This window comes from Ammospiza nelsoni, chromosome 1, assembly GCF_027579445.1.
Source record: "Ammospiza nelsoni isolate bAmmNel1 chromosome 1, bAmmNel1.pri, whole genome shotgun sequence".
Taxonomy (NCBI): domain Eukaryota; kingdom Metazoa; phylum Chordata; class Aves; order Passeriformes; family Passerellidae; genus Ammospiza; species Ammospiza nelsoni.
Window position 1 is genome coordinate 67,703,516 of NC_080633.1, and position 25,669 is coordinate 67,729,184.

Consider the following 25,669-nt stretch of genomic DNA (forward strand, 5'->3'; position numbering starts at 1 on the left):
GAAGGGTTTCTTAGCTTTCCTTTGGGGCTGGCTGCTGATGAGGGAAGGAGCCTCTCAGTGTTCATGTCTGGATAAACACACCTACTTATTCACTCTGTCAAGCCTCTATTGCTCTTTTCAGTGAGATTTTCCCATTGCTACTCTCAAGACCCCCAACTATTTCACTACTCAGTGAAACTACTGAATTTTTCAGAATTCTCAACTGATAAGAGCCACAAGTAGCAGTAGTTTAGAGGAGTGTAGAAAAAAACCCATGTTTTGCACCATTTGTTATCCAGACATGTCCTGATTAGGTTTAGACGAACTGGCCATAAAAACTGCCTTGCTTCTATGGAAGTACTTGAGCCCTGAAACAGATACAAGAAACTACTTAAGATTCTCCGTAGAGACTTGTTTTATCTCTACCAATAACTATATTACCATTAGTCTGTCCATAGAGTAGCTGTGTCCTTAAAATCAGAAGAATACTTTATCATTAAAATCAGAAGAGGTGCACCAATTCAGAAATTCTCACACCAGAGCGGGAATCCTAAATGCATCTGACTGCAACTCAGCATGGAGGAAACTTTTTGTCTGGGACCGGAAAAGCAATTGATGGCCACTCATGGCTCTCCCGCAACTACCACTAATAAAAAAACACAGAACTACAGGAAAGACTATTTTAAAATGTGGTTCATTCTTAGAGCCCTGTGAGACTCACCTATGGCATTAGCATAATCTCATAGTGATATGACATCTCCTTTCAAATCCACCCTTTCCTCAAGGACATCAGGAGAGGTGAAAGCTGACAGCTTTCTGACACAGTGACAGAGCTGTGGGTCAAGCGAGCACCACAAGTTTACATGAGGGCTGAATTTGACCTTGTGTCACGACAGCTCCCAAAGGATCCTCCAGTAAGCAATAATGTATTCAAGGCTGTACATACTGGCATTGCAATGAGATCACCACTTTAAGGGCAACGTTGAGGGCATCTTTCATCCTGGGGCATCACAGAGCATTGGAAAGATGTTCTGCTACAAAAAATTTGCGACAAGCTGCCATCATCTCCTGCAGGGCAAATACAGGAGTCTACTGTTGAAGACAAACCATCAGAGCCTGCCTCAGGTGCTGACAGCACTTCTTTAACACATCCATTTCTCTAACACAAGCCTTATTCTCAACAACAGCTGTTACTGATCGAGCTGCTACTGATCGGGCATCTTCTCCTTGTCGGCTAAAAGGCAAAAGCAAATCTGTCAGAAACAACATGGCCTAGCGTCCTGTGGGCAGAGGGCTACATCAGCTTCTAGTCTGCTGACTGCATACTCATATCTAGTACAGCCAGCCAAACGTGCTTTGCAGAGGCCTGGGAAAGACCAAGTGATCTTTTGGAGGCAGGAGAGAGGCTGTGTGATGAATGGGCAAGGCTCGCTTCCAGCCCCCTGACCGCCTGCCATCTAGTGTATATTCAGGACATATTTCCAGATCAGCACAGCCATAGCTGGGAGAACAAAGAACAGAATTAGTCTGGGCAAACGTGGCATGTCACTGATAGGGTACGCTGAAATAGCTTAACCTTTTCATCTCAGGACTCTGCATTATGTAATTAGGGCAAACCGCCCTAAAAACAGCTTCTTCTTACAATGATCATGTTCTCAAAAACACAACAGACTAAACCCAGCGCTTACTTACCTGTAAAAGAAGGTGCTGATTATATTTCATCAACCAAATGTACCACATTTAGAGATGATAAAACAGGTGTAGCCTTCTAGGTAAAGCACTTTTAAAATCTGTCATCTGCTTAATCTATTTAGCTGTCAGGGACAGAACAGCTTCTGCCAGATACACACAACTGCTGAAAGAAACAGTGGTCCCCTGATGAACCAAACCTTAGCACTCAGGTTGGAATGTCAGACACCAGTTTGTTCTCCTCTGTGCCATTTTTTGTAAGCCTGAAAAATACACCCAGAAATAATGGTTGCTTTTCTTTAATGATATCTTCAAATTTGGAAGGCAACTGAGAAATAAAGGATAGTAAATTTGACTTAAGAGGACAAAGCTGAGAGCAGAATATGTCTCTACAGAACTCTCAATTAGAAAAACCTCTCTGTGTAGGTCCATATTTCCCTGTCTCAGGGAAATGAACCTCATAACAATCAGTGCTTAAGAGTTGACTCCTTCCTTATTGAAGAACAAAGTTTCCTGGGCTTTTTGTCAAAAAATACTCAAAAGGAACATCAATGAGACAATTTTTATAGATGAATATATGTGTTTATGAATACATACACACTCTGTTGATTGGTCTCCAAATCCATGGAAAACAGTCAAAGTTATTTCGGAATTATCAAACCCAAACTGTCACCTATGTTCAACGGTTGTTTAATTTCAAAATTGAGTCACAAGGTTTATGAGACCCAAATGCAGATATGCCTATAAGAGACAAAGTTCAGGGATCTCTGAGCTACATACAAGTGAGTCAGGTTTGAGAACATTTTAGACATGGCAGTGTGGAGCTGATTCCCTCTTACCTGGGTTGATTAGCTTTAATGCAGCATGCAGTAATGCAGCTATCCTGCCTGTGGATCTGGCCCTGTCTTGCAGCTAAGATGATGATCTTAACTCACTGCAGTGCCTGGGAAGTACCATGACTTGCAATTGTCTTCCATGGAACAGAAGTGAAAAAGAAATCAGTCAATTTTATAATGGTCACTGACTAATCCTGCTGTTGTTCTGACTGAAATTAATATAAACATATTAATCTTGCTGAATTAGGTATACATGTGCATGAGGTCAATATTCTCAGAAGTATGACGAGTGTCCTTTTCCCTGCTTTTGGTGCACTACCACAGCAGTAATCACACAGCGATGTTCCCTTCCCTGCTTCCTTCAATATGCACTAAGGCTAAAATCAGCTGCTGGGACAGTAACCTCTCTGAGTGGCTGCCTGCAGAAAGGCTTCTAAGTAGCAGTCCTTTTGTCAGTGTAACCTAGTAGAAATGAGACAAAAAGAAAAAAATTATTGTGCCTCTTTGGTTTAAAATATTGCTTTGGAGTTGTTTTCTGCCTGACGCATACAAGAATGCCTAAATTTCCACACAGACCTAGGGCTCATGTTTCTCTTATAGAGCACAGGGTTGAGCAAAAAATAAGAGAAGCTGAAGCAGAGGAGAATTGACTGTTACAAGCACCATTCTTTTCATATGTTCGATTTTCCAAGAGCACTTGGGAAAAAAAAAGTCAACTTCATCTTTGCTTTATTCAGCCACTGCAGGAACTGAGAACAAGTCTGGATCTTTCAGTTTGTCTGCACAAGTTCCCCTCATTTCAATGAGCAGCATGGTCTCAGTCTCTTTTTTCTTTTTTTCTCTTAAGCTAAATGAATATCCTGATCACACAAGCAGTGTAAAGGGTATCTCCCACAAACATTTAGCCAGTTTGTTACCCACATTTAAAAATTAATGGTGAAACCTTGCTGCAGCATCCTGCTCAGGAAATTTTTATGAGGTTTGGATTAGGAAGGTCCTACTGGTCCTGTTAGTGGGAAATAACATGATATACTGACATTTTTATCTCAACAACTGTGTAAAAGTGTCCATTGGGCAAACCTGCCTCCTCCACTTCCCTGGGGGTACCTGTGAATAAACAAGGCTTAAGGTGAGCGTAGTTCATTGTGCAAAGCAAGGACACAAAACACAAAATGTGAAAAAGATCTCTTTGCTTCTGGTTTGGGGCAAGGGTAGGAGGCCATGCAAATGGGATCTCCACGCCCCAGGGAAGTGGCTGAGGAAGGAGTGGTACTCAATTATAACCTTGGTCTCCCTGTGGAAGAGGATGGCAGGGCTACAACTGCTGTTGCTGAAGTTAAGAAGATGGAAGGAAAACTGGATTCAAATTGTGGGTTCAAGGCACAGGGCAGAAAACATTCTCCATTTGTATAAAATATAGATTTGTATGTAAATATTCAACAATAGCTTCTGTAGTAATGAATAAGAAATAAATTGCTTATTTGATGTATGATAAAACCACTATTCTGCACAGATGATGCAGATGACACTTGATTTATATTGTCTTGCAAAAGCTTCAGACAATTAAGGAGAAAACTGTTCTGAGACTTATTCCATCGACAAAATTCTGGTACAGCTAACAGCAATATAATTCACACAAGGATCGTCTGGCATGTGAAGCTTGTTTTAACAGATACCAATGTGACATACATAAAGCTGTCAGGCTTTCTCCAAAGGACAGTCATCCACTTCATGTTTCAAGTGGCAAATTAATTATATTTGACATTTAATTTATAACCTAAGGTATTTTAGACTCAGAACTTGACTATGACAACAGCAGATTAGAGCAGGGCCCTGTTTGACAGAATCGATTTTTCAATTTATTTTCCTTGTATGTGAGGGTCTTGATTCAGATTTTTGTGTCTCGAGCTCGCGTACAGGACAACGATACCTCTAAGCAAAGAAGGCTTCGTTCACCTCCTCCCCCAGCCATTTCGTGGTGAATTATTTTGCACTCAGATGCAAGTTTCTTCTGCAGCCCTAATCACAAAGCTCCACCTAATGGAATGAAGGGAGAACTGTGCCCAGGAAAAGAGACACTTTGCTAAACGCTGCTATCAAGGGAAAACTACTACACAACTGTGAGCAGTTAATCTCCTCCATCTAATTTATAAAGTCTCCTTTTCCAAAGTCTTTACAACTTTGAGGTTTGAGGGTAGAAAGTCATAACAAAAAAACCAAAAAAAAAACCCAAAAAACAACAACAACAACAAAGCAAGCAACCGCACAACGACCCCCAGGTTTCATCTGACTGAAATTGTGACCTTTTTATTTTAAATGATAGATACTTCAACACATCAATACTAAATTTTACACTGGTGGATCACATCTTCTAGGTTCCAAAACATCTAAAAATTATAAATATAGAAAATAAACTGTAAGTGTAGGCATATATTTACTGATAGATGGTTCATTAATAAAAGTTAAATTGCTTAATAATGAAACTATCAACAAGCTTTCAAAAAGGTGGGAAAGCATTTCTTTCAATTTTTTCACTGAAAAGGAAGCCTTCTGTACAATTTTAGATCATTCATTGATATCACAGAGCTGGAACACTACTGGAACAATATAATTTCAAAATATTGCTTAAAGAAAGGAGCTGACTAATTTTAAAAAGCTCTGCAAAGAGCAAGGCCATTTTCAAGGTTTTTTTTTTTAATTAAGTGCTGTGCAGATGTTAATATAAAAGATCCTATAAAGCTTAAAAATCCACTCATAATTTCAGAATTGCTCCCCAGCAAGAGGAAGGCTCAGTGTCAACTTTCAGACTTTTTCTATAACAGAAGGTACAAATCTAAATGTCACCTTGTATCAAGACAAAGTGTTTCACTGGAGAAACAGGACATTTGTCAGGATCATCTTATCTGAGATGACTAACGCAGTGAGAGCCCTGAGTCTATTGTGAAAATGTCAGTAGCAGGACAAGACTAGCTCATTCTTTCTAGTAAAAAGAAAATGTTAATTTGGTGTTTAATAGTCTTCTATCAAGAATTGCGCTTTGATACTCTGCACAAATAAACCTGAAAGTCTAAAACTCTTTTAACTCGTAACATTTATGATCAGATGTAAAAGTATGACATCTGCAGCAGAGTATCTTGCATTGGAAAGGTGATTAAATCATGTCTTCATCAAATCTCAAATACACTAAAATGCAGTTAAATAAGGCCATTGCATGGCCAGCTGAGATTTTGTGAGGTTTATCTCTTAACTCCACTACTTCTATTAACAGTGGTGATTAGGATGATTTTCTTAACCCTATTTTTATCTCTCCTCCTTTGATACCCTTGGGTAGCACCTTGGTTCTGGCTGATCTTTTCACAAGTCCCCTATTGATGTAGCCATCCACCAAACTTCACTCCCCCAATAAATTTGGCTGCACTTGGACAATGACTCCAAGATTTGCCAAATGGAGGAAGGCAGGACAGGCGAACAGATGGATAGAAGCAGTGCCTGAGAATGGTTCTTGAGAAGCCGAGGAGAAGGGAGGGACGGTCTGTGTGGAGAACCGGAGGGCATCCCCAGGGACACATCAGGGCAGCCCCTTGTGTAGCACTGAGCCACACATGGAACCGAGCAGCGAGGGGCTGGCAGGCCGGGGGTGCGGGGACACGGGGACAGAGCTGGAACTGTCCAGAGAAGGGCAGCGAAGCTGGGGAAGGGTCTGGAGCACAAGACCTGTGAGGAGCGGCTGAGCGAGCTGGGTGTTTAGCCTAGACAAGAGGAGGCTCACTGATCACTCTCTACAGCTGCCTGCAAGGAGGCGGTAGCCGTACTCTTCTCCCAGGCACCAGCAATAGAGCAAGAGGAAATGGCCTAAAGCTGCACCAGGATCCCCTGTTCAGGCTGGACATCAGGAGGGATTTTTCCACAGAAAAGGCGGAATTTGGAATTCCATTGGCATTTGGCATTGGAATGGGCTGCCCGGGGGGGTGGTGGAGTCACCATCTCTGGAGGTGTTGAAGGACAGACTGGACGTGGCAGTCAGTGCCACGGTCCAACTGACACAGTGGTGCTGGGTCATAGATGAGACTCCGTGATCGCTGAGGTCTTTTCCGACCAAACCGGTCCAGCGAAACCCGAGGCTGGGACACCACGCGGAACACCTCCCGCACACCCCCGCCCCGCCTGGGCTGGGCAAAGAGGCGGCTCCACCCGCTCCGCCCCTCACGGCTGCCCCGCCCCCGCAAGGCCCCGCTTCGGGGGCGCGGCTTGGCGCGCGCGTGCCCGGCCCACCGTGCGGCCGGGGACGTGCAGGCGCGACTGCGCATGCGCCATTCGTGACCCTGCTGCTCCTCCCTCCCCCTCCGAAAGGCGAAACGCGAAGCCTCTCCTGGCTTCTCATTGGCTGGCCGGCCCTTTCGGGCCAATGGCAGCGGCGCTTCCTCCGGCGGCGCCGTGGCGCTCTCCGCCAATGGGACGACTGGTTGTTGCCGCCCTCCTTCCCAGTCCCGCGTGTCCCGCCGCGCAAGATGGCGGTAGCGGTGCGGGGCGCGGAGGAACTGGAGCTGCTGGAGCGGCTGCTGGGGCTGCCGAGCGGGAACAAGTACGGCGTCCAGGGGGAGCGGAAGGTGAAGGGAGCGAGGAGGGGCCTGGAGTGGGTGGCGGTGGCGACGCGCGTGGGAGGGCGGGCGTTCTCTGGTCTCCTTTCCCCAGTGACTGCTTCGCTCCGAGCTTCCCTTCCCTCCCCCCTGGCAATTCCCCACAGACACCGATGTGAACGTGGCTGCGGCCCCCCAGGTACCAGTCCAGCCGACGTCTCCTTGAGCGGGGTCTCACCTGGGCTCCCTCCAGCCGGTCCCTCACCATATGTTGTGGATGCCGTAGGGCCTCGCTGCCTGCGAGCCTGTCGGTTCTGGAAACTCCTTCCGTCTGCTTGTGGGAAGGATCATCATGTGTCATGGAAGGGATTTCGGCTTGATTTATGCTTGTTCTTTCTGCACTTTCCTTTCTCTGTACCTGTGCTATCTTGATTGAATTATGTGGGAAGAAAAAGGAGGTATTTTAATAATAGGAAGATGTCTGTACTGGAGACGTGTTGCTCTTAAATATTTAATCTTTATAGTACTCCTGCCTGACACGAGGTTGTAGTGAGGTGGGAGTTGGTCTGTCTACTGTGCCTGCAGTGGGGGCCAGAGGAAATGGCCTAAACTGAGACAGGGGAGATTCAGATTAGATATTAGAAAATGTTTTTCCCTTTTGTGGTGATCAGGCATTGAAATGCGTTGCCAAGGGAGTTGGTGGAGTATCCATTTCTGGAGATGTTTAAGAGCTGTCTGGATGTGGCACTGAGTGGTGATTCAGTGATTTAGGGTTGCAGGGACTGTGCTGGGTGGATGCTTTTCTGTATGATCTTAAAGGTCCTTTCCAACTTTGATGATTCTATGGTTACAGATGTCTTGATGCTTCAAAGTTTGTATGGAAACATTAGGTTCCATTGTTTAAGAGGCATCTGAGGCATGAAAAATGCAATTTAGAGCTGGGAGTGTCACAAATTTATGAGCCCTTTGTTTGCTCCTCCCTCCTGGAGAAGGTTGGTTGAGAAATGAAACTCTGCAGTTGTCTTGTGTGTGGGGTTTTTTTAATTGACTGCTCATGGTTGGAGTCCTGACTATCTATGTGTGTTTTTCACTTGCAAAAACTGCCTTAATTATTTTCCAGCCCAGCTGGTATTTTAGTGCTGTTACCATAAAGCATAATGCTGAAAAATTCAAGTAACTAGGTCTGTGTGTAGTTTTTCTGGCTGGATGCTCAGTGGAAAAAAAAAAAAACTTAATAGTAGTGGAAGACTCTTGATACAAATACAAAAATATTATTATGCTTTCAACTTTCAGCTTAGATTAAATAAACTTGGACATAAACAGACTCCTCTGTGTGGTCAAATACTTTAAAAGAAAGAGTGTTGCAGTTTAATCAGTTTCTTTCATTTTATGTCATAAATGCCTGAATGGGCTTCAGCCCATTGCAGTGAGTTCCAGTTCCCTCACCTCATTTCTCGAGGTGGCAGTCCAGTTTCCCTTCCCATGCTTGAACACATGCTGCTGTCACTCACAAAGACATCATGGCTGGAGCTGGAGGTGTGCTGTGCTGTCCTGCTGGTACCAGTGAGCTCCTGGCTGCTCTTCAGGGCCTTTTGCAATGGTGCAGTGTGTAGGGATAAGCTTGTCAGGAGGTGTGGTTACTGCAGCCTGCCTGCTCAGAGACAAGTTGGATGCTACTGACTTCACAGTCTAAAGTCAGAGTCCTGAATTGGGAAGTGAGTTAGAAGTCAGTTCATGAGATTTCTGACAGTGTTAGAACACACAATGCTATTTTTGCCTAATGTTGGCACAATTAGCTTAATTGGAGCTAAGGGTGTCCTGGTTTGTTCATGTTCTTCTGTAAGAATTGAAAATAAAACACCCCAAGGAGCAAAAAGTGGACAGCACAGACTTGGTTTTGATGGCATTGCCTTTACCAGGAATGCTTTTAAGTTCTGAGGGAGCATAAAAAGAAAACCCAAACCAATAGCCATTCATATAGAGATTGCTTTCTTCAATTATTTGTTTAGCCCTCCACTTGTGTTTCCACTTCAGGTTCCTGTTCTGCAAAGCAACAATGGCCCCGGGCTGAGGGGGCTGATGACCATCGCTGCCCACCTGGTGCGGCAGGCCAGGAAGGAGCAGCTGCTGGGGAGCACTGCTGAGGAGAAGGCTGTGGTGCAGCAGTGGCTGGAGTACAGGGTGACCCGGGTCAATGGAGGCTCCAGCAAGGAGGAGACCAGAACAATTCTGAAGGTGAGGAGTTCTTCATTACCTTGCCACTGAATTTTGGAATGACTAGACCTTGAAGGAAATTACAGTGTTAATGTGTGTATGAGCATCTAATTAATAAAATTTAACAAATCCTAAGGCTTGACAGTATCACTAAGTACTGGCTTTTATTCCTCTTGCTGCTTTTCACTTTTATTGACAAAAATACCCCAGCAACCTGAAACAGGAAAACAGCAAAAACTATGACATAGATGAAGCAGAGCTCTTGCAGTGCTCAATGGCTGTAAATTGTGAAGGGTGTTCCACACAGTTTAGAGACTGTTCAGCTGCCTGTGTGAGGCACCAGTTTCTTACTATCTTCATAAACCCTTGGTTATACGTAAGTTGGTGTTGTATTCCAGGATAACACTTCTCTGTTTGCTTTAAGAGCTGTTCTTAATGATGTGGCAGTTATGGGATACAAGCCATACTTGATGCTGTGGTCATTGATATTGATGCTAAAAGGAAATACTGGACAAAATTGTGTGTGAAAACTGAAATCATAAAGGAACAACTACATAACTGTCCTTAACATTGAGTGACTTTGTGTGGAGTCCTTGGTCTGCTGTTATTAAACTTTTATTGTAGGCTGAAGCTTACTTCCTCTTAAACAGGTAGAAGCAGAAAAGAAAATCTTGTGAGTCCCCCTTGTTGTTAGAGCAGCCAGATGACAAGGAGCAGATAGCAAAACTTACTCTGTTTTCCTTACTCCTTGCAACTGGTAATAAGTATTTTTGCAATTTTGTGGGAACAACTTGAAGAGAAAATTTGCCTTACAGTGTTAAGCACTGTTTTCAAAGTATGTATAAAAGGGCAGTGAAATTTGATCGATTTTTAAAGGGTTTTTTTTTCTAGTTTTAAAAGTATGTTTTAGATAGAGAGTTACATTGATCAGTGCTGCCAGTGAGTTCTGAGTTTAGAAGTTTGTGAGCTGCAAGGTTGACTCTACTTGAAGGTGTCAGAGTCCTAATAACTTCTGGCTCTGGCAAGGTGTGCAGAAACCAAAGATAAACTGAAGCAGTATTAACACTGTTACTTAAAATAAAGGAAAATGCAACTTAAAGTGATACAAAACAGCTCTTTGTTACTCTTCGAGCTGATAGCCCTCTTGATCTTGAGGCTGACGGTGCCTGCATACCTACCAACTTGGTGAAAACCACGATAAACCATTTCTCTCACTTGAATCCCATATAATCTGAGTTATCTTGGTTTCTTTGTATCTGGGGAATATCTTCCATTGATGAATCATGAGTTTGTTTACATTGCTTCTCTTTTTGTAACATATCTGCTCTTACTTTCTATGTGCAAATGTTATCAAAACCTTCACAGTCGTGGTTACTCTACAGATACAGCATGAAAACTGTCTACCCTTTAGGATTTTGAGAACTTCATTGAAGGAGGGGCACTGACTAATCAGGGTTTAACTTCAGATTTAGCTGTGGTATGACGAGGTGGCTTGTGGAGGTCCCTGTTGTCTAAACTTTTATGACAAGTGTCCCAGAGTTTCAGCCATTCTTTGAATAAACTTGAAACTTGTGATGCTTTCTGTTCTCCCAAAGTGTGAGAAAACCATATGAGAATAAATAACTAACTTTCATTTACCTCTCTTGCCTTTTATAAAAACCAAAAGCAAATTTTCTGTCTTGTTATAACAAAATTTATGTGCTCAGGATGGTTTTAGGGATGATATTTGCAGTGTCAGCACATGCAAGAGTATTTGCAGAACTGCACCGGAGCATTAAAGCCAGATGCAGTGATATGGCAGTTTCCTGCTGGAGCTGGGACCTCTTTCCATCTTTGGCCTTAGTGACACTGGTTGTGTAGAAAAGACAATATGCTGAATACAAATATGTAGATTTATCAAGTGTTTCCAAGCAAAGCAAAATTTCCTTACTGAGAAACAGTCAGTGTTACTTTAGAGAGAATCTCTGCCTTGAAGTGCATTTAAAAGTTTTGCTGTGGATTTTTTTTAATCAAGCGTTGAATACCCAGAATTTATTTTAACACAAGGCTGCTGTGGAATTGTTTCAGCACTAATAATTTCATAGTATAGCAATTAAGAGCTTTTTTTTTTTGTAATTTGTTCTCTTGCCACCATGATTAATCAGAAAAGGGGCAGCCTACCATTAAAGTATACTGTGCCAAAAGGGAGTAAGGGTGGAAAAAAAAGAAGAACTAAAATAGGGAGGGAAGTCTGAGGCTGTAGTTTTACAACGTGTCTGGAATACACAATGGCAGCCTTGGGACGGTTGCAGCCTAGAGCCACAATTTATAATAAGCTGCACCAAAAACAGTTCAGTAACTTCTGCTATAAACTTTAGGCTGCCTCTATTTAACCCTTAACTGATGTGCTTCTACAAAATGTCAGTAAATAACTGGTTTCGTGTTTGTTAATTTGAACAGGAAGGATTTTCTGTTTGCTTTGCGAAAATAGGTTGTTAAATTGTTCTTACTGATGTGTTGCCTAAAGCTGTTACTTGGCAGGAAAATTATGGTGAAACAGACCATCTCAACCAGGGTTTTTAAATTCATCCAGAGCAAAGGCCACAATGTTCAGAATGCACCAATAAAGGGCTTGTTGAGTTTTGTCTAATTTTGATTTGTGCTTCTGTACTTGACAAAATAACTGGGAGCAGTACTTTTGCTCCAAATCTGTTCCTCAGCAGATCCATAGGAATGATGAATGTCAATAGCAGTGATAGCATAATACACAGTGCATTATATTAACTTCCTTTTCCACAGGGTGAAGGAGTATAATCTTTTTTTTCTTTGATATTTAGTTAGTGGTAAATTAAGCGGCATAAGGAAAAAAAAATCTGAAAATTTCTGAGTTGTCATGCAGGATAAGCAGTGTTTTTTCTGTTTCTTTGTGCCATCAAATGTCTACTTAGGTGTTAGTGAATTCTATTCAGGAGATTTTAATGTCTCTGCTTCATCAATTTTATGTATTTTATACCTGAGGATTCTTCCCCCCTCATACTCCATCTTCAGAAACCTCTGACAAATAACTGGTAGCTTGTTAAATTCATATAAAAGCATCCACATAAATGTAGAAACTTCTGTTCTGTGAAGGATAATAACTAAGGGTCTCTGTGTACTACTTCCAGTGTCTCATACAGAACAATATTCCATGATTTCAATTAGCTTTATCCCAGTCTCCTGTGCTGCCTGCTGTAATAATGAAATCCAAATCTAAATCTGAATAAGAGAGCTGTAATTTCTGTTTAATGTGCTTGTTTGAAAAATTACTGTTTCCACAGGTGCAAAAGCAGGTTAATCCATGCTCTGTTCATAGCATTAATCCACAGCTCTGTACACTGGGGTTTTTTTGCACACTTACAGGTTTAAAGATTGAATTTTTATTATTGCAGCAACATTTGTTGATTATTTTTTTTCTTTTACAGGAAACTCAGTAATATAATATTCTTCCAGACCAGGTTTAGCTCGGTTTGCCAGTTAGAGAGAAGAGTCATGCATGAGAATTAAAAATATGTCTATGTATCAAAAGTGTAGTTCTGCTTTTCTTGGATGTGGCTGCAGAAACCCTTTCTTGTGTTCTGCATTGTCAGGGGCTTTCCTGAAACATTTGGGAGTGCTCAGCTTTTTGTCTTTGCATGGTGTGAGAGACATAAAAGCATTTAGGGCATAAATGACCTCGGGAATCTTGCTGACTGAAAGGACAGGATGTCTGTGTGTACGGGGAGCACGTACACCAGCAGGGTGTTGTGGGCAGAATATCCAGAACAAAATCAGAGTGTGATTAGGTCCATTGGAAGCTCCTGAGTTGTCCTAAGAGGCCACTGTTCCTTATCTGAGCCGCTGTCACAACTGGCAGTGACTGGCAGGGATTCAGGGGCCTGAGCAGATTAAATGGATTAGGGGCCATTGGATTGCATATTTAACAGGCAGTAAGCAAGGCTGGGGGTGCTCAGGAGTGTGCTCTGGATGGGATGCGTTGAGCTGTTGCTAGATACAGGCTGTAAATTGGATTTTTTTTTCCCATAGCACAAGCAAATGGAAATACATCAGTTAGTCCATAAATAATGCAACAACTCTTTCTGCTGCTTTTCTCTTCCTCAAAATGGTGTTTGAATTGCTGCAGTTGTTCAGTGTATGTTAATGCATTGTGATGCAGCTGTGCCTTAAGTATGTCTGAAATTTGAGAGTTTCCTGAGGGAATGCAACAGTAAGTTTATATAGTTACAAGCAACTTCCAGGACTATCTCAGTCTTTTAATCCTGGGTTTGTATATATGGAATTCATTTAAGTAGTGGCGTTCGGTACATTAAAGACAAATTATTCAGATGACAGCCAGCAGACTTGAATTTTCTGCATGTGATAGAAGCTCTATAGAGTTTTGTGTTCATATTTTCATTAATCTCTCCAGGACTGGAACAATATTTCACTTAATTACAGTGGTCACTTGAGCAAACTTGACTTTCAGGAATTTTAGCACATTTGGCTATTAGCCAGTAATATAATCATCCATGGGAAGCACAACCCATGCAGCAAGATTAACTAGATGTGCTTAATGCACATGAAAAAAATATGGTGTTTCAGAAAAAAATATGGTGTTGCAGAATGAAATCAAAATATCTGTATGTATTTTAGGGGAGAGAAATACATGTTCAAAAACAGAATTGTAAACTAATGCTAATTTATACAAGACTAAACCATTTTTGTCAAATTTAATTTGCTCAGTTAACTGACTTCATAAAATTTGATGAACCAGAATAAATAATTGTTCACGCTATAATGGCTTACCTTGCCTTTAAAGTTTTAGTTTTTTTTTATTGATGACTGTTTTGAGTGTACATATGCAATATAAAACTCAGAATTAGCATGCTGTAATTTCTTTGATGCAGAAATCCAAAATTTTCAGCAGGTATATAACTATGGTGATGATACCTTCAAAGATAATGAGCTTTTTCCTTTAAAAAATCCTGATTCCATAGCCTAAGCTAAGAAGAAGAGAGAAGGAGGGGAGGAAATATAATTTCAGCTGTGTTAGTTTTCATTATAATGCATGTGGAATTTCTGGTTAATTGAAATGAAAAATGCTGGTCAGAGAATTCGTTTCAAAACAGACAAGTTTGTGGTTTTTGTTTTTTTTTTCTAGTAAAGCAGATCTTTAGTTTTGGGGGTATTTTTCTCCCTGCAAGTTTTTTCTTCTTAAGATGGATTTTCCTTTGTGTTGCATTGTAGGAAATGCCACAGAACTGTAGTTACATGTTTGAGGTAATTTGAGCCCCCGCTAACATGCACAAAGCAGTAAACCAGTCTAAAGAAAAGAAGCTACATAGCCAGGGGCAGTTGACCTTACAGAATTTTAACTATGCAGGGGTTAATATGCTTTCCTGATTTGCTCTAATAAAAGAAATCAAAGCAGACATGGGGATGTTCAGATATTACAGAAGTACAGGAGTCCTGTCATGAAGAGGTTATCAAAGAATAGTAAGGTAGCTTAATGGAGTCAAACTTGTCAAAAGCAAATGCAAGGTTAGATGTCTTAAAGTCTCAGCATTCTAGTTTTGTGTTTTGATCTTGGTTTATTTTCTATATATGCATTATAGGAAATCCCTCTATCAGTAAAATTATGTAACCAAAAAAAGTGCAACATGCTGAAGGCCAAATAAAATTTTTTAATTGTTCACTAAGTATTAACCCCTTTCTCCTTGCCCAAGACTTGTTTTTTCAATAAAATGTCTGAAAATGCAATTTGCTGTAATTGAGACTGAAAAATTAACGTTTTTGAAAATGTTAGTTATGTTTAAGCTGCTTACCTGTTTCTAGGGCAGGGGAAGGGAGTGGCTTAAGCACATGTTGTGTCCTTCTTTTTTTTTCCCTCTGATGAGGGGAGTTTTCAAATCCAAGGGAAAGCTGGGAAACTGTTTCTGTAGATGTCTGAAAATAATATTGTAAAACCAAATCTACTTTAACCTGGCTTATGCAGGTTAAAGTAGATAATTTTATTGTTACAGTTCTTTAGAGAAAAGGGTGGGGGGGCAAAAGGTGTATGAATTGGATGACAATTAGGTAAGAATTGGAGAAGAGGAAGGACAGGTAAGAGAGGTAGAGCTGCTGTGTGGTGCCTGTGTCCTCAGAATGATAAACTTGAGCAACAGTGAGCCTGTCAGTCTCTTGGTTTTTGGTAGAGAATGGCTGCATACAAAAAGCCATGAAAATGAGTCTTTCTGTTAATAGACATTTGAAATAATTATTTACTGAACCTGAACAGAAACCACCTACTACCCACCCTGATGGCTTCTGATCTGGAACAGTTGAGAGATGGTCTTAAAATGCTGAAATTTTCTCTTCTGAGAGACTTGGACAACAGCTGAATTGACAATATCAGTCACAAAGAATTGTTAGCAGTAATTTCAACATTAATAAAAGCAGGTGTCAAGTGATAGCAGCTGATTGGTATCAAGTTACCAGCATCAAGCTTGAAACACCTTGTTTCCCACCCCACTGTTCCTGTGTGCTTCCCTGGTTCTTAGACGTTTGGTGCTCCAGAGCCTTGCTGACCAGCTGCATGGAATCCTGGAGGGCAGGCATTGCTGCTGCTGGGAGAACAGTGTGCTGTCCTTTTGTCATAGGACTGCATTTTCTATTAATCAAATGTTAAACATTTGAATTTGCACTCATGATAAATACGCAGCTCTCCTAATTTTTGAATTGCAGTCATTTGAAGCCAAGAAAAGACAGACTTAAAAGAATTTCAGTGGAGTCAGCTTAAAATCAATTGCATTTACAAAAATTTCACTATGTATAAACTACTTTGTTTAGAGACCAGCATTTAAATTTTACCTAATTCTCACTGTCAAAGATTGATATTTTATTTTATTATCACTTACTTTCTAGATTTTTTTTCTTTTATTGTTTATTTTATTTGCTGAGTAAGGATAACTTAAAACTGATGTTTATTTTATATGCATGGTCTCCAGAGGAAATTTCTATTAATTTTAACAGCTGCCTTCATATATCATTTCACAAAGTCAATACTACAGCAGTGTAATGACTTTTTCCTTTTTAGGATCTTAACATGCACCTTGAAGATAAAGTCTACCTTGCAGGAAACATTTTTACCTTAGCAGACATTTTGATGTATTATGGATTGCATCATATCATGGTAAGCATTATTTGCATCATTTTTATATGTGCGACTATCATAATTGTTATTTGTCTGAAGGGCATTTTATTGTTGTAGAAGTTAACTAACAGAACAGAGGAAGATAAAACTTGTTCCTAGGTTTTTCATTTTATTCTTTAATATTTAGCTGTGTATCTGTCAAAAGACATGTAGTGTCAGAATGCTTTAGTTTCCTCTGCAAAATATAGCAAGGATGATACCTGTCCCTGTGTTTCTATGATTAAGGACTCTTGCCTTTTCAAGTTTGAAACATCACTGAACTGCAGTCACAGAAGTACATGGGCAAATAGATAAATGAAGCTGAAAGGATGTGCCAGAACGGAAAGTATTAACTTCATTAGTATTAGAGAAATACAAATGCATGTAAATTAAGCTCTTTAATGCATATAAAAAAGTTTGAGACATAACAAATGGTCATTTGTGTTTCCAGACTTAAGTGATAAGACTTGATAAGGTACATAATATGAAAATAACACAGGGAGCTGGTGCTTAAGAGGAAAATGAAAAAAAAAAAAACCCATGCCAACAATAAATTTTTTCTAAGGGAAAGATGCTCAGATTATTTGTAATCCACTCAGGCTACTATGAAGTGCTTAAAAATTCATACACCTTCGGTTCTGAACCCCAAGTGCAAATTTAAAGCAGTAGAAGCTATTTGCATTTTGGTAGCTGGAATGTGTTTGTAAATGAGCCATTGTCATTCTCTGGAGTGGAAAGAAACCAAAGGACTCGCATAAAAAGGTCTTCTTAATTCTTGGGAAAAGATGAAATCAGTCAGTTTTACATTAGAAAATTGAGGGGGGGAGTGAGGATAATTAGAACAAGATGCCTCTGACAAATGCATGTATGTCTGAGAATTGAATTCAATCAACTGGGTGAATGGTTACTTTTATACAATTAATAGCAGAGCTCTGGGAGAAGTGTCGAAGAATACATTTCAAAATGGAAGCAGAGGGGAGGGGCAATCAAGTAGTGAAATTCTACCAGAAATGAAAGGAAACTTATGTATCTGTATCTTGACTGTCCAGGAGTAAAAGTTCAAATAAGTGTCAAGCAGAGGAGAGGAAAGCTTCATTTCAAAAGGTTTTTGAAAACCTGCTAGAATAAGTCGCATAGAATTAATTCTTTTAAATCATATTTACCTTGTAAAATATCTTAAGCAGTAAGATAGATGTGTTGATTACAGAGTCAGAATGGGTTACCTTTCACATATGATGTGCAGACATAAAAAAGACTATAAGTATTTTCTAAAAATATGATTGTATATTCTGTAAGAGAGTACAAGTTCAAATGAGTCTTTAAAAAAAAAAACTTGGCAAGGGAAAATCCAAGCGTATTTTAAATTTAGAGTTTGCTCTAGAGTAGACCACCTAATCAAGATGAAAAGATACAAGTTATTGCTTTGGGAAATAGAACAGATGGTAAAAACAAATGACTTGATGCTCCTGTGTGCCTGCAACCATCCAGACACTACTTGGGACAAGTTTATAGTACAGCATCTGTTTCTGAAATGTTTGATTTCATCGAAGGTAATTTTCTGAATCAGAAAGGTATAAAGGGCTAGTAACAGGGTGACTGTTCTAAATAAATATGCAAATCTAGAAGCCACTAACTAGGAATTACATGTAATTTGAAGGTTTCAGAATTGATAAACATATAGAGATAGAAGCAGAATCTTGAACTCTAGAGTCTTGTGTTGTTTTTTTTTATGTCTTTTAATTATTTTTATTTTTCTTGTAACCAGAAGAGAGTATGTCCAGAGCTGCTGCTCTGCCCTAAGCTTAATGGGAGAATCAGGGAAAGCTGCTGTATCTCCTCATTTGAAGTGGTTCAGAGAAGGAGGCTGTCATATCCCCCACTGCTTCAGCTAAGCCTTGTGCAAAATATCAATACGTGTTTCCTATGATGCTTTAAGAAAGGAGGTAGAAATGGGAGACATGGGGCATAGGGCAAACCCACAGATCTTGCTGTCCATCAAGTTACCTAGAAATTTGATCTAAAAACATCACTGGTAGTACCTTAGAGGTTAATCTCTGCTTTTGATAGGCTAAAAACTACATGCTAACACAGACATTAGTGATAGGATACTATCACTAATGGTAAATACTTCTGGCATACCATGGCCATCCTGAATAAGCCAAGTAGAAAAACTTTAAAACCCTTTTGATGCACATTTCGTTGGAAAAGTTTTTAAGACCAACCACTCCTGTAGCTCAGTTCTTCACCTGTGGTGTCTTGGTTTCTCTGAGTATGGATTATGCATTGTTGTATTCATTCCCCCCTCCCATCTTCATTTTGCCCTTCCCTTTATCCAGGAGGGGTTCTGGAGTCTGGTTCTTCACTGTCCAGGCTCATCCATTTGACCTGACAGTTTGTTTACTGAACAGCAGCAATCCTTAATTCTGCTGCTGTGTGCCTGCCTTTCATTCTCCCTGTCCCTTCTAGTTATCCTAATAAACATAGTAGTGCAATGTGTTTAAAAATCCATATTGTGGGGAAAAAATTATTTTTTCAATCAGTGAGAATCAGATTCACAGGCAGTGTTTCAGGGTTCTTGCACACAGAATCTGTTTGGGTCTTTTAATTAGAAGTACACACTCATAGTAATAAGGTAGGAACTAAATAGTACATGCTGTTGTGCATCATAATATAGGTCAAAACATGAAAAAAATATAATGCTTGATACTTCCTTTTCAATCAATGTGATCTGCATTGTCATATGTAATTGATGTGTCTGTGTATGTAGCATTAATATTGTTGTCTTATGGACACTTCAATTCCAGAAATACATATGTGGATAAATGTGGACAATAAAATTCTACTAGGTTAAAGCATAGATTGCAGCAAAAACTTGAATTTAGAAGCATTGCTTGAGGTTAGCTTAGGCAATCAGTTAGCATTAAATTTCTCCTGTGGTAATGAACTTGTTTACTAATCTGGCAGATTTTTAAAATTATTTCTTTGAAAGTTTCCAGATGTCTTCATTCTTAAATGTTTTTGACCAGCACAAGTCCAGTTTATTTAAAGAAAAATAGTCAATATGATGATTGAACTGCTTTTATACTTCAAAAATTTTGTCAGAACCAAGGAAATGCTCTCAAATCTATATGTCTGACTTGAAATTTTTTTAAAAAGGTCTGGAAAATTACTTATGGGTGAAGTTTATATCTGCAAATGGAAGATGCCTCAGTCAAAATTTTGGTGTCAAACCAAATATGATCAAGCACAGAACAAACTAAGCAGTTGTCCTTGAGTCAGAACCACTAATATTGAACTGTAATGAGACTGAGGGAGAAGAATTTCAAGGAGTTATAAATAACTATAAGAAACTACAATAGTAGTTTATTTTGGAGCTATTTTTCCCATAAGGAACATTTCCTGTAATAAACAGACTGCCATGACTTTTTGTTGAGATTCACTGATATGCTGCTTATTATAGTACTGAGGTAACAGGCTTTTCTTCTAAGCAATGATGCTAAAAATGGTTCTTCAACTGAATTGCAAAAGAAGCAGTTTTAACTTAAAAAAAATATGTGATTTTGAGCTTATTCCTTTAACAGCAGAAAATTAGGCCGAACTATGAGAAAGTACATGTATGTCATGAAATATACCATCCAGATGTTGGATTATTTTGTCTTTCTCCCCTGTCTAAAGGTTAAATTTAAAAAGTCAGATAGTATCTATCCTTGTCTTGGTGCTGAAGAGGTTCACATGTAGGGAGGTATTTTTAGATTTTCCATGACCTGCAGGTTGTGGAATGGTGCTTTATGCCTGCATCCCCAATGCTATAGAAAGAAAATATAATTAAAGCTTGTGTATTTTTAGCTCTTTCAGAAACTCTTAAAGTTGCATTGTATGATAACCACCTTGGTGCCCCTCAGTGAGCTTTGTGGTGGAAGAAAAAGACTTTTTTTTTTCATCACATGAAAGAAAAAAAAGTCTGTCAAATTAAGTGTCTGCTTCTTTGCTATTAAAATAATTGCTTTAATAGCAAATAATTATTTTAACAGCAGAACAGCAGCCTTTCTTAACTTGGGGGAATTATCTAATTTAATGAGGAAGAACAGAAAATACCCATCTAACAAAATGTTGTAAAAAATGCCATGGAAGTGATCTCTAAACAATTAACCTAAGAGTTATGTTCAGAGTAAAAAGTAGAGCATGCCACAAAGTGCTTTTTAATATATTTCACTGATAAGAGTACATTATGTAAATAAGTAAAAATATCTCGCTTGTTGTGCCTAGAGTACAAAAAGGGGTCTTACTATTAGCATAGCTGTTTTGCCCTTCAGATGTTTTTTCACTATGCTAACAGAACGGAAGAGGACTAGTTTTCCAGACTTATATTTTTGATTTACATTGGAGAAATGTGAAGATCGAGAATTACCAATGAAAGATGATGGGAAGGAAATACTATATCTGCTGCAAAATATAAAATTTAGCTCAGCCTTTCCATAACCAGGTGCTCATCCAGTAAAGGCTTCAAAAAAGGTTACTGTAAACTCAGGGAATTTCAAGTTTCAGTATTTTAGTATTTGCTCATTATTAAATACCTTTCGTCACTACCAGTAGTTTTAGGTTGCCTTAAAGCACACACATTGTTCTTTTCACGCACTATGTTACTTTGTAAATGGTCCCCCAGCTTCATATCAAGCATCAGCATCCAGCTACCATTAATTATAATGCACTGCAGGTGATCAAAAGCATCTTTCCCTAAATGGTACTGCTTTTTTTTTGTCCTGAATATACTGCACTTGGAGAAACTCAGGCAGTTTGTGAAAGTATTATATTACCATAGCTTCCAATTGTAATTTGTAATGTCTTTAAAAATTCTAGACTTTTTCCCCCCTTTGTTAGGGCTGTTCTGGTTAGTGCTATTTACTTGATTAATTACCAATAACTCTCTTATATTTCTAGATCTGCAAAAATATGTGGCTGATTTTTATGGTTTTTCTGAGCATTTCTATCAGACTATACAACTGTAGGAACAATGTTTGCATTTCCATGCCAGCAGCAAGAAGAGCAGATTTTCTCATACGCCTGAACTGAGGTTCATAACAGTACAAAATTGCAGAAAGAAATACATCTGTAGTGCTGTGCTTGTATTCTGGCAGGTACGTTCCTTAGGAAGAGCAGCTACTTGGGTTTAGGGGCAGCTGCAAGATCCCTGCCTTTTGGTTACTGCCACAGTTACTATGCTCCTAACTCCCCATTGAGCTTTAATGCTGTGTTCCATTGGTTTAGAATTCCCTTCTGCAACTCCTTGAAATTCTTCTCCCTCAGTATTTTTCCACTGGTTCTAGTATATATCCTTACAGTCTTTTTGCTGATACATGTTCAAAGCTTCCCAGTTCTAAGCCAAGTGCTGGGCTGTGTGAGAGAACAGCAAGGAGAAGCAGCAAATCTGATAGGAAACTCCTGAAATCAAAAGTGCAGTATGTCACAAGGTGAAATACAAGACGAGGGTTTAAAGAGCAGCTTTTTACTCATACACCTCAATATCTGTAAATGAGCATGTTTAGCTCTTTCTGTGATCCAAAGTTCATTGAAACAGATTTGTTTCCAACTGTCTTGTGCCCAAAACCAAATTTTCAGTGAACCTGCAGCATCCATAAAATCTAGTGTTTGTAGAGCAAAGCGTAAGGAATACACCATCTGTTTAGCTTTTGAGGAAGATTAACCTTGATTAGCTTTAGAAATCTAAACATGAAAAATATTAGGCATGTCTAGATCATTATTGTTCAACATTTTTATTGACGATATGGATGAGGGCTTAGAGTCTTTTATTAGTAAATTCGCTGATGACACTAAATTGGGAAAGAGTGTAGATCTGTTAGAGGGGTGTAGGGCTCTCCAGAGAGATTTGGAAAGGTTAGACGCATGGGCAGAATCAAACGGGATGAAGTTCAATAAGTCCAAGTGCCGAGTACTGCACTTCGGCCACAATAACCCCCTGCACCGATATAAGCTGGGGACAGAATGGCTGGATAGTGCCCAGGTGGAAAGGGACCTGGGGGTGCTGGTTGACAGTCGATTAAATATGAGCCAGCAGTGTGCCCAGGTAGCCAAGAGGGCCAATGCCATCCTGGCCAGTATCAGAAATGGAGTGGCCAGCAGGAGCAGAGAGGTCATTCTTCCCCTGTACTCAGCACTGGTGAGGCCTCACCTGGAGTACTGTATCCAGTTCTGGGCCCCTCACTTTAGGAGGGACATCGAGTTACTTGAGCGTGTCCAGAGGAGGGCAACGAGACTAATAAGGGGCTTGGAACACAAGCCATATGAAGAGCGACTGAGGGAGCTGGGGTTGTTCAGCCTGGAGAAAAGGAGACTCAGGGGTGACCTCATCACTCTCTACAACTTCCTGAAGGGTGGCTGTGGTGAGCTGGGGGTCAGCCTCTTTCTCCGGGCGATAACAGATAGAACAAGAGGACACAGTCTCAAGTTGCGTCAAGCGAGATGTAAGTTAGAATTAAGAAGGAAATATTTCACAGAAAGAGTGGTCAGATACTGGAATCATTTACCCAGTGAGGTGGTGGAGTCATCATCCCTTGAAGAATTCAAAAAAAGACTGGATGTGGCACTTGCTGCCATGATCTAGTTGAACAGTTAGAACATCGACTGGACTTGATGATCTTATAGGTCTCTTCCAGTCTTGAACTTCTGTGATTCTGTGATTTTTCTGGTAAAACTGTCTTGTGCAGATGTGCCCTTTTTTGTTGACTGCCGGCATTGTCAAGATTTAAATTAAGCTTGATGGTTAATTGGCTAGCTGAAAATGAAGTGAGGTGAATCCTGCACTGATTGGTTTCAGTTTTGGTGAGATGGGATAGGGGAGCTGATGTGAGCATCACATTTTGTTCCTGAGGCAGGTTTTATAGTCTGTTTTGAGGACTGCCCCATTTGTAATTCAGTTGTAGTATGTTAATGTGAGAAAAGAGATTATGGTCTAAACTGATAAGCCACCTTGATGACAGAGAAATGAGAAGACATAAAATTGCTAATCAAGAATAGTAATGCAGGTGATACAGGGTGGGAATAGTTTTACAGCTGGCTTGAAAGACTCTGAAGTAATAACAGACTTTGTAGTAAAGCTTTGAGGGTGCTGCTGACCTAAATTTGAAAGACTTTTAAAGGTAGAATTTGGATCTGAAACTGTAGATAACTTTACCTAAGCCAGTCTTCTGATTAAGGATAGGCTTGAAGCTCTGCATTAATCTTAACCACATGTCCTGTGTCAAGGAGCTGTTGCAATAGTGTGATAGAGACTTCTCCCTGATTGATCTTGAAGCTGTTCTGTGTGATAGTACTTTAAATATTTTTATGAAGTATGGGCAGGTTTCCAGTTTGTTTTACTGTTGTTATTTGAATAATGCCATTGCTATCTTAATAATGAAAGCTAGCAGATCTGAGCAGTTAAATTATGCTGATTCTTAGTAACTATTCTATTTTGAGCAGTAGTCATACAAAACAACTTCCAATTATCCTATCCAGTCTGAAATTGCCTGGAAAAAGCTTACTCCTGTACTTAAAATACACTTTGAAACATGAAGTAGTCACTTTGCCTGTGAGACAAGACTGTCTGCTAAATTAACATGAAAGGGTTGTGCATGTTGTGGAACTCTTCCCTGCACTGTCCTGTACTGTATCCTGACTCCATGAATAGAGAGATGCTTTAAATTCATGCAAGCTTTCCCCCCCCCCTCTGTAATGCAACTGTATTCCACTTCCAGGTCTGTTTCTTCGAGTAGATTAAATTTCCATACATATTATGGGTTTGAGTTTTACTGTGTGAAATTAGGATACAACACTGCTGGAGTGTAACAAGTTACTTGAGTTTAAATCGTTTGTAAAATGATCCAGTTTTATTCTGCCTTACCACATGTTATGACTCTAATGATGCAGTGCCTGGTGTTACTGGTGCCTTGTATTTATTCCCCATGTAGGTGGATCTCACAGTGCAAGAAAAGGAGAAATACCTTAACGTGTCCCGTTGGTTCAACCACATCCAGCATTACCCAGGTGTCCGACAGCATCTGTCTGACGTCGTCTTTATCAAGAACAGATTATACACTAATGCTCATTAAGGCAAATCTTAATGTTGTGTTGGAATGAGGTGAGGGAGTTCAGAAGTTGTGCTGTCCAAAGCCACTAACCTGCAAATACTGTTTTGTAACCTTCTGTATGTGAACCGAAACTGTCAATGCCTCAAGTCATGCAACCGCATTGAATTGCTGTTGTTCATTCAAGAATTTGAACTAAAGAATTGTTATTGTGTATCTGATTAAATGCAAAAATGGTAAAAAGGTGGGGAAATGGAGTTTTAATTCACTATTTTTAAAAAAAATTAAGGTTCTTTTAATTAAACATTCAAGTGAAATTACATGATCTTTACCATCAATTATTCACTCCTTTTGCTATTTATTGAATGTTTATGTATGTCAACCAGCTTTCCTTTCATTTTCCATGGATGTTTACACTAGTTTTGTACAAGAGCTATATTGTGTGCCAAGGATGTGAAAAAGGGAACATGCAAATGTTACAAAGTATTTATGTGACCGAATAAATTATTTTAAAACTGTAGTCTGAATTTGGCTGTGGAACTTTTTAGTTTTTCTTCAGTGAAGAAGATTTCAAAAGGTTAGTTCACTTCCTGCTTCATTTTGTGGTGTACTGTTTTGACTGTGGAAGCATTTCCTTTCAAACTGGGTAGCAAAGTTAAGTGTCCTTAAAGATTTTGCATGTGCCTCATTTCATTTTTTACGCAAGTACAGATGCACTTTTCCTACCCTGAAACAAAAACAACCAAAACCCTCAAGATAATTTGCTGCTCTATCAAGTTCATTACCAATGTTTAAAATGGGCTTTAAAACCAACTGCACTGTTGTTGAGTCACACATTTGGGTAGGTCATTTTACTGTAAAATGTGGTCCTCTGATTTTTATTTGTAAAAAGTATAAAAGTGCTAACTTAAATTGGTTAATTACCTTCTGCACAATTCAGATAACATTTTTTTTAAGACACAAAAGAAATACAAAAATACTTTGATATTTTAATTGACAAATGAACTTCTGCATTGGTTTCTTCAGCAATGCTTAGCAGACATCTTCATTTGTACATTCTTTTGTTTTATGTGCTCATTAGAAGCCTCTCACCCAGTAAATATAAAAAAAGCTATCTTGGATAGA

General features: G+C 39.6%; 1 protein-coding gene across 2 annotated transcripts; it reads left to right on the forward strand.

Annotated features, from left to right (window-relative positions):
* Positions 1 to 6,954: 6,954 nt before the first annotated feature.
* Positions 6,955 to 25,064, forward strand: EEF1E1 (eukaryotic translation elongation factor 1 epsilon 1). 2 transcript variants are annotated; one of them, XM_059474125.1, is made up of 4 exons: positions 6,955 to 7,086; positions 9,116 to 9,316; positions 16,368 to 16,463; positions 24,428 to 25,064. In XM_059474125.1, the coding sequence occupies exons 1-4, from the start codon at positions 6,955 to 6,957 to the stop codon at positions 24,566 to 24,568; spliced, it is 570 nt and encodes a 189-aa protein (XP_059330108.1). In that variant the 3' UTR covers positions 24,569 to 25,064. The 2 variants fall into 2 exon arrangements, with proteins under 2 accessions (XP_059330108.1, XP_059330117.1); XM_059474134.1 differs by having other exon boundaries at positions 6,993 to 7,111.
* The last annotated feature ends 605 nt before the right edge of the window (positions 25,065 to 25,669 follow it).

What these genes read in the sequence shown, in the direction of transcription:
- EEF1E1 (XM_059474125.1), top strand. Translation starts at nt 6,955, where the DNA reads ATGGGACGACTGGTTGTTGCCGCCCTCCTTCCCAGTCCCGCGTGTCCC. An exon ending in AGACCAGAACAATTCTGAAG is followed by an intron (nt 9,317 to 16,367) that starts GTGAGGAGTTCT and finishes TTTCCTTTTTAG; the next exon opens with GATCTTAACATGCACCTTGA. An exon ending in ATGGATTGCATCATATCATG is followed by an intron (nt 16,464 to 24,427) that starts GTAAGCATTATT and finishes TTCCCCATGTAG; the next exon opens with GTGGATCTCACAGTGCAAGA.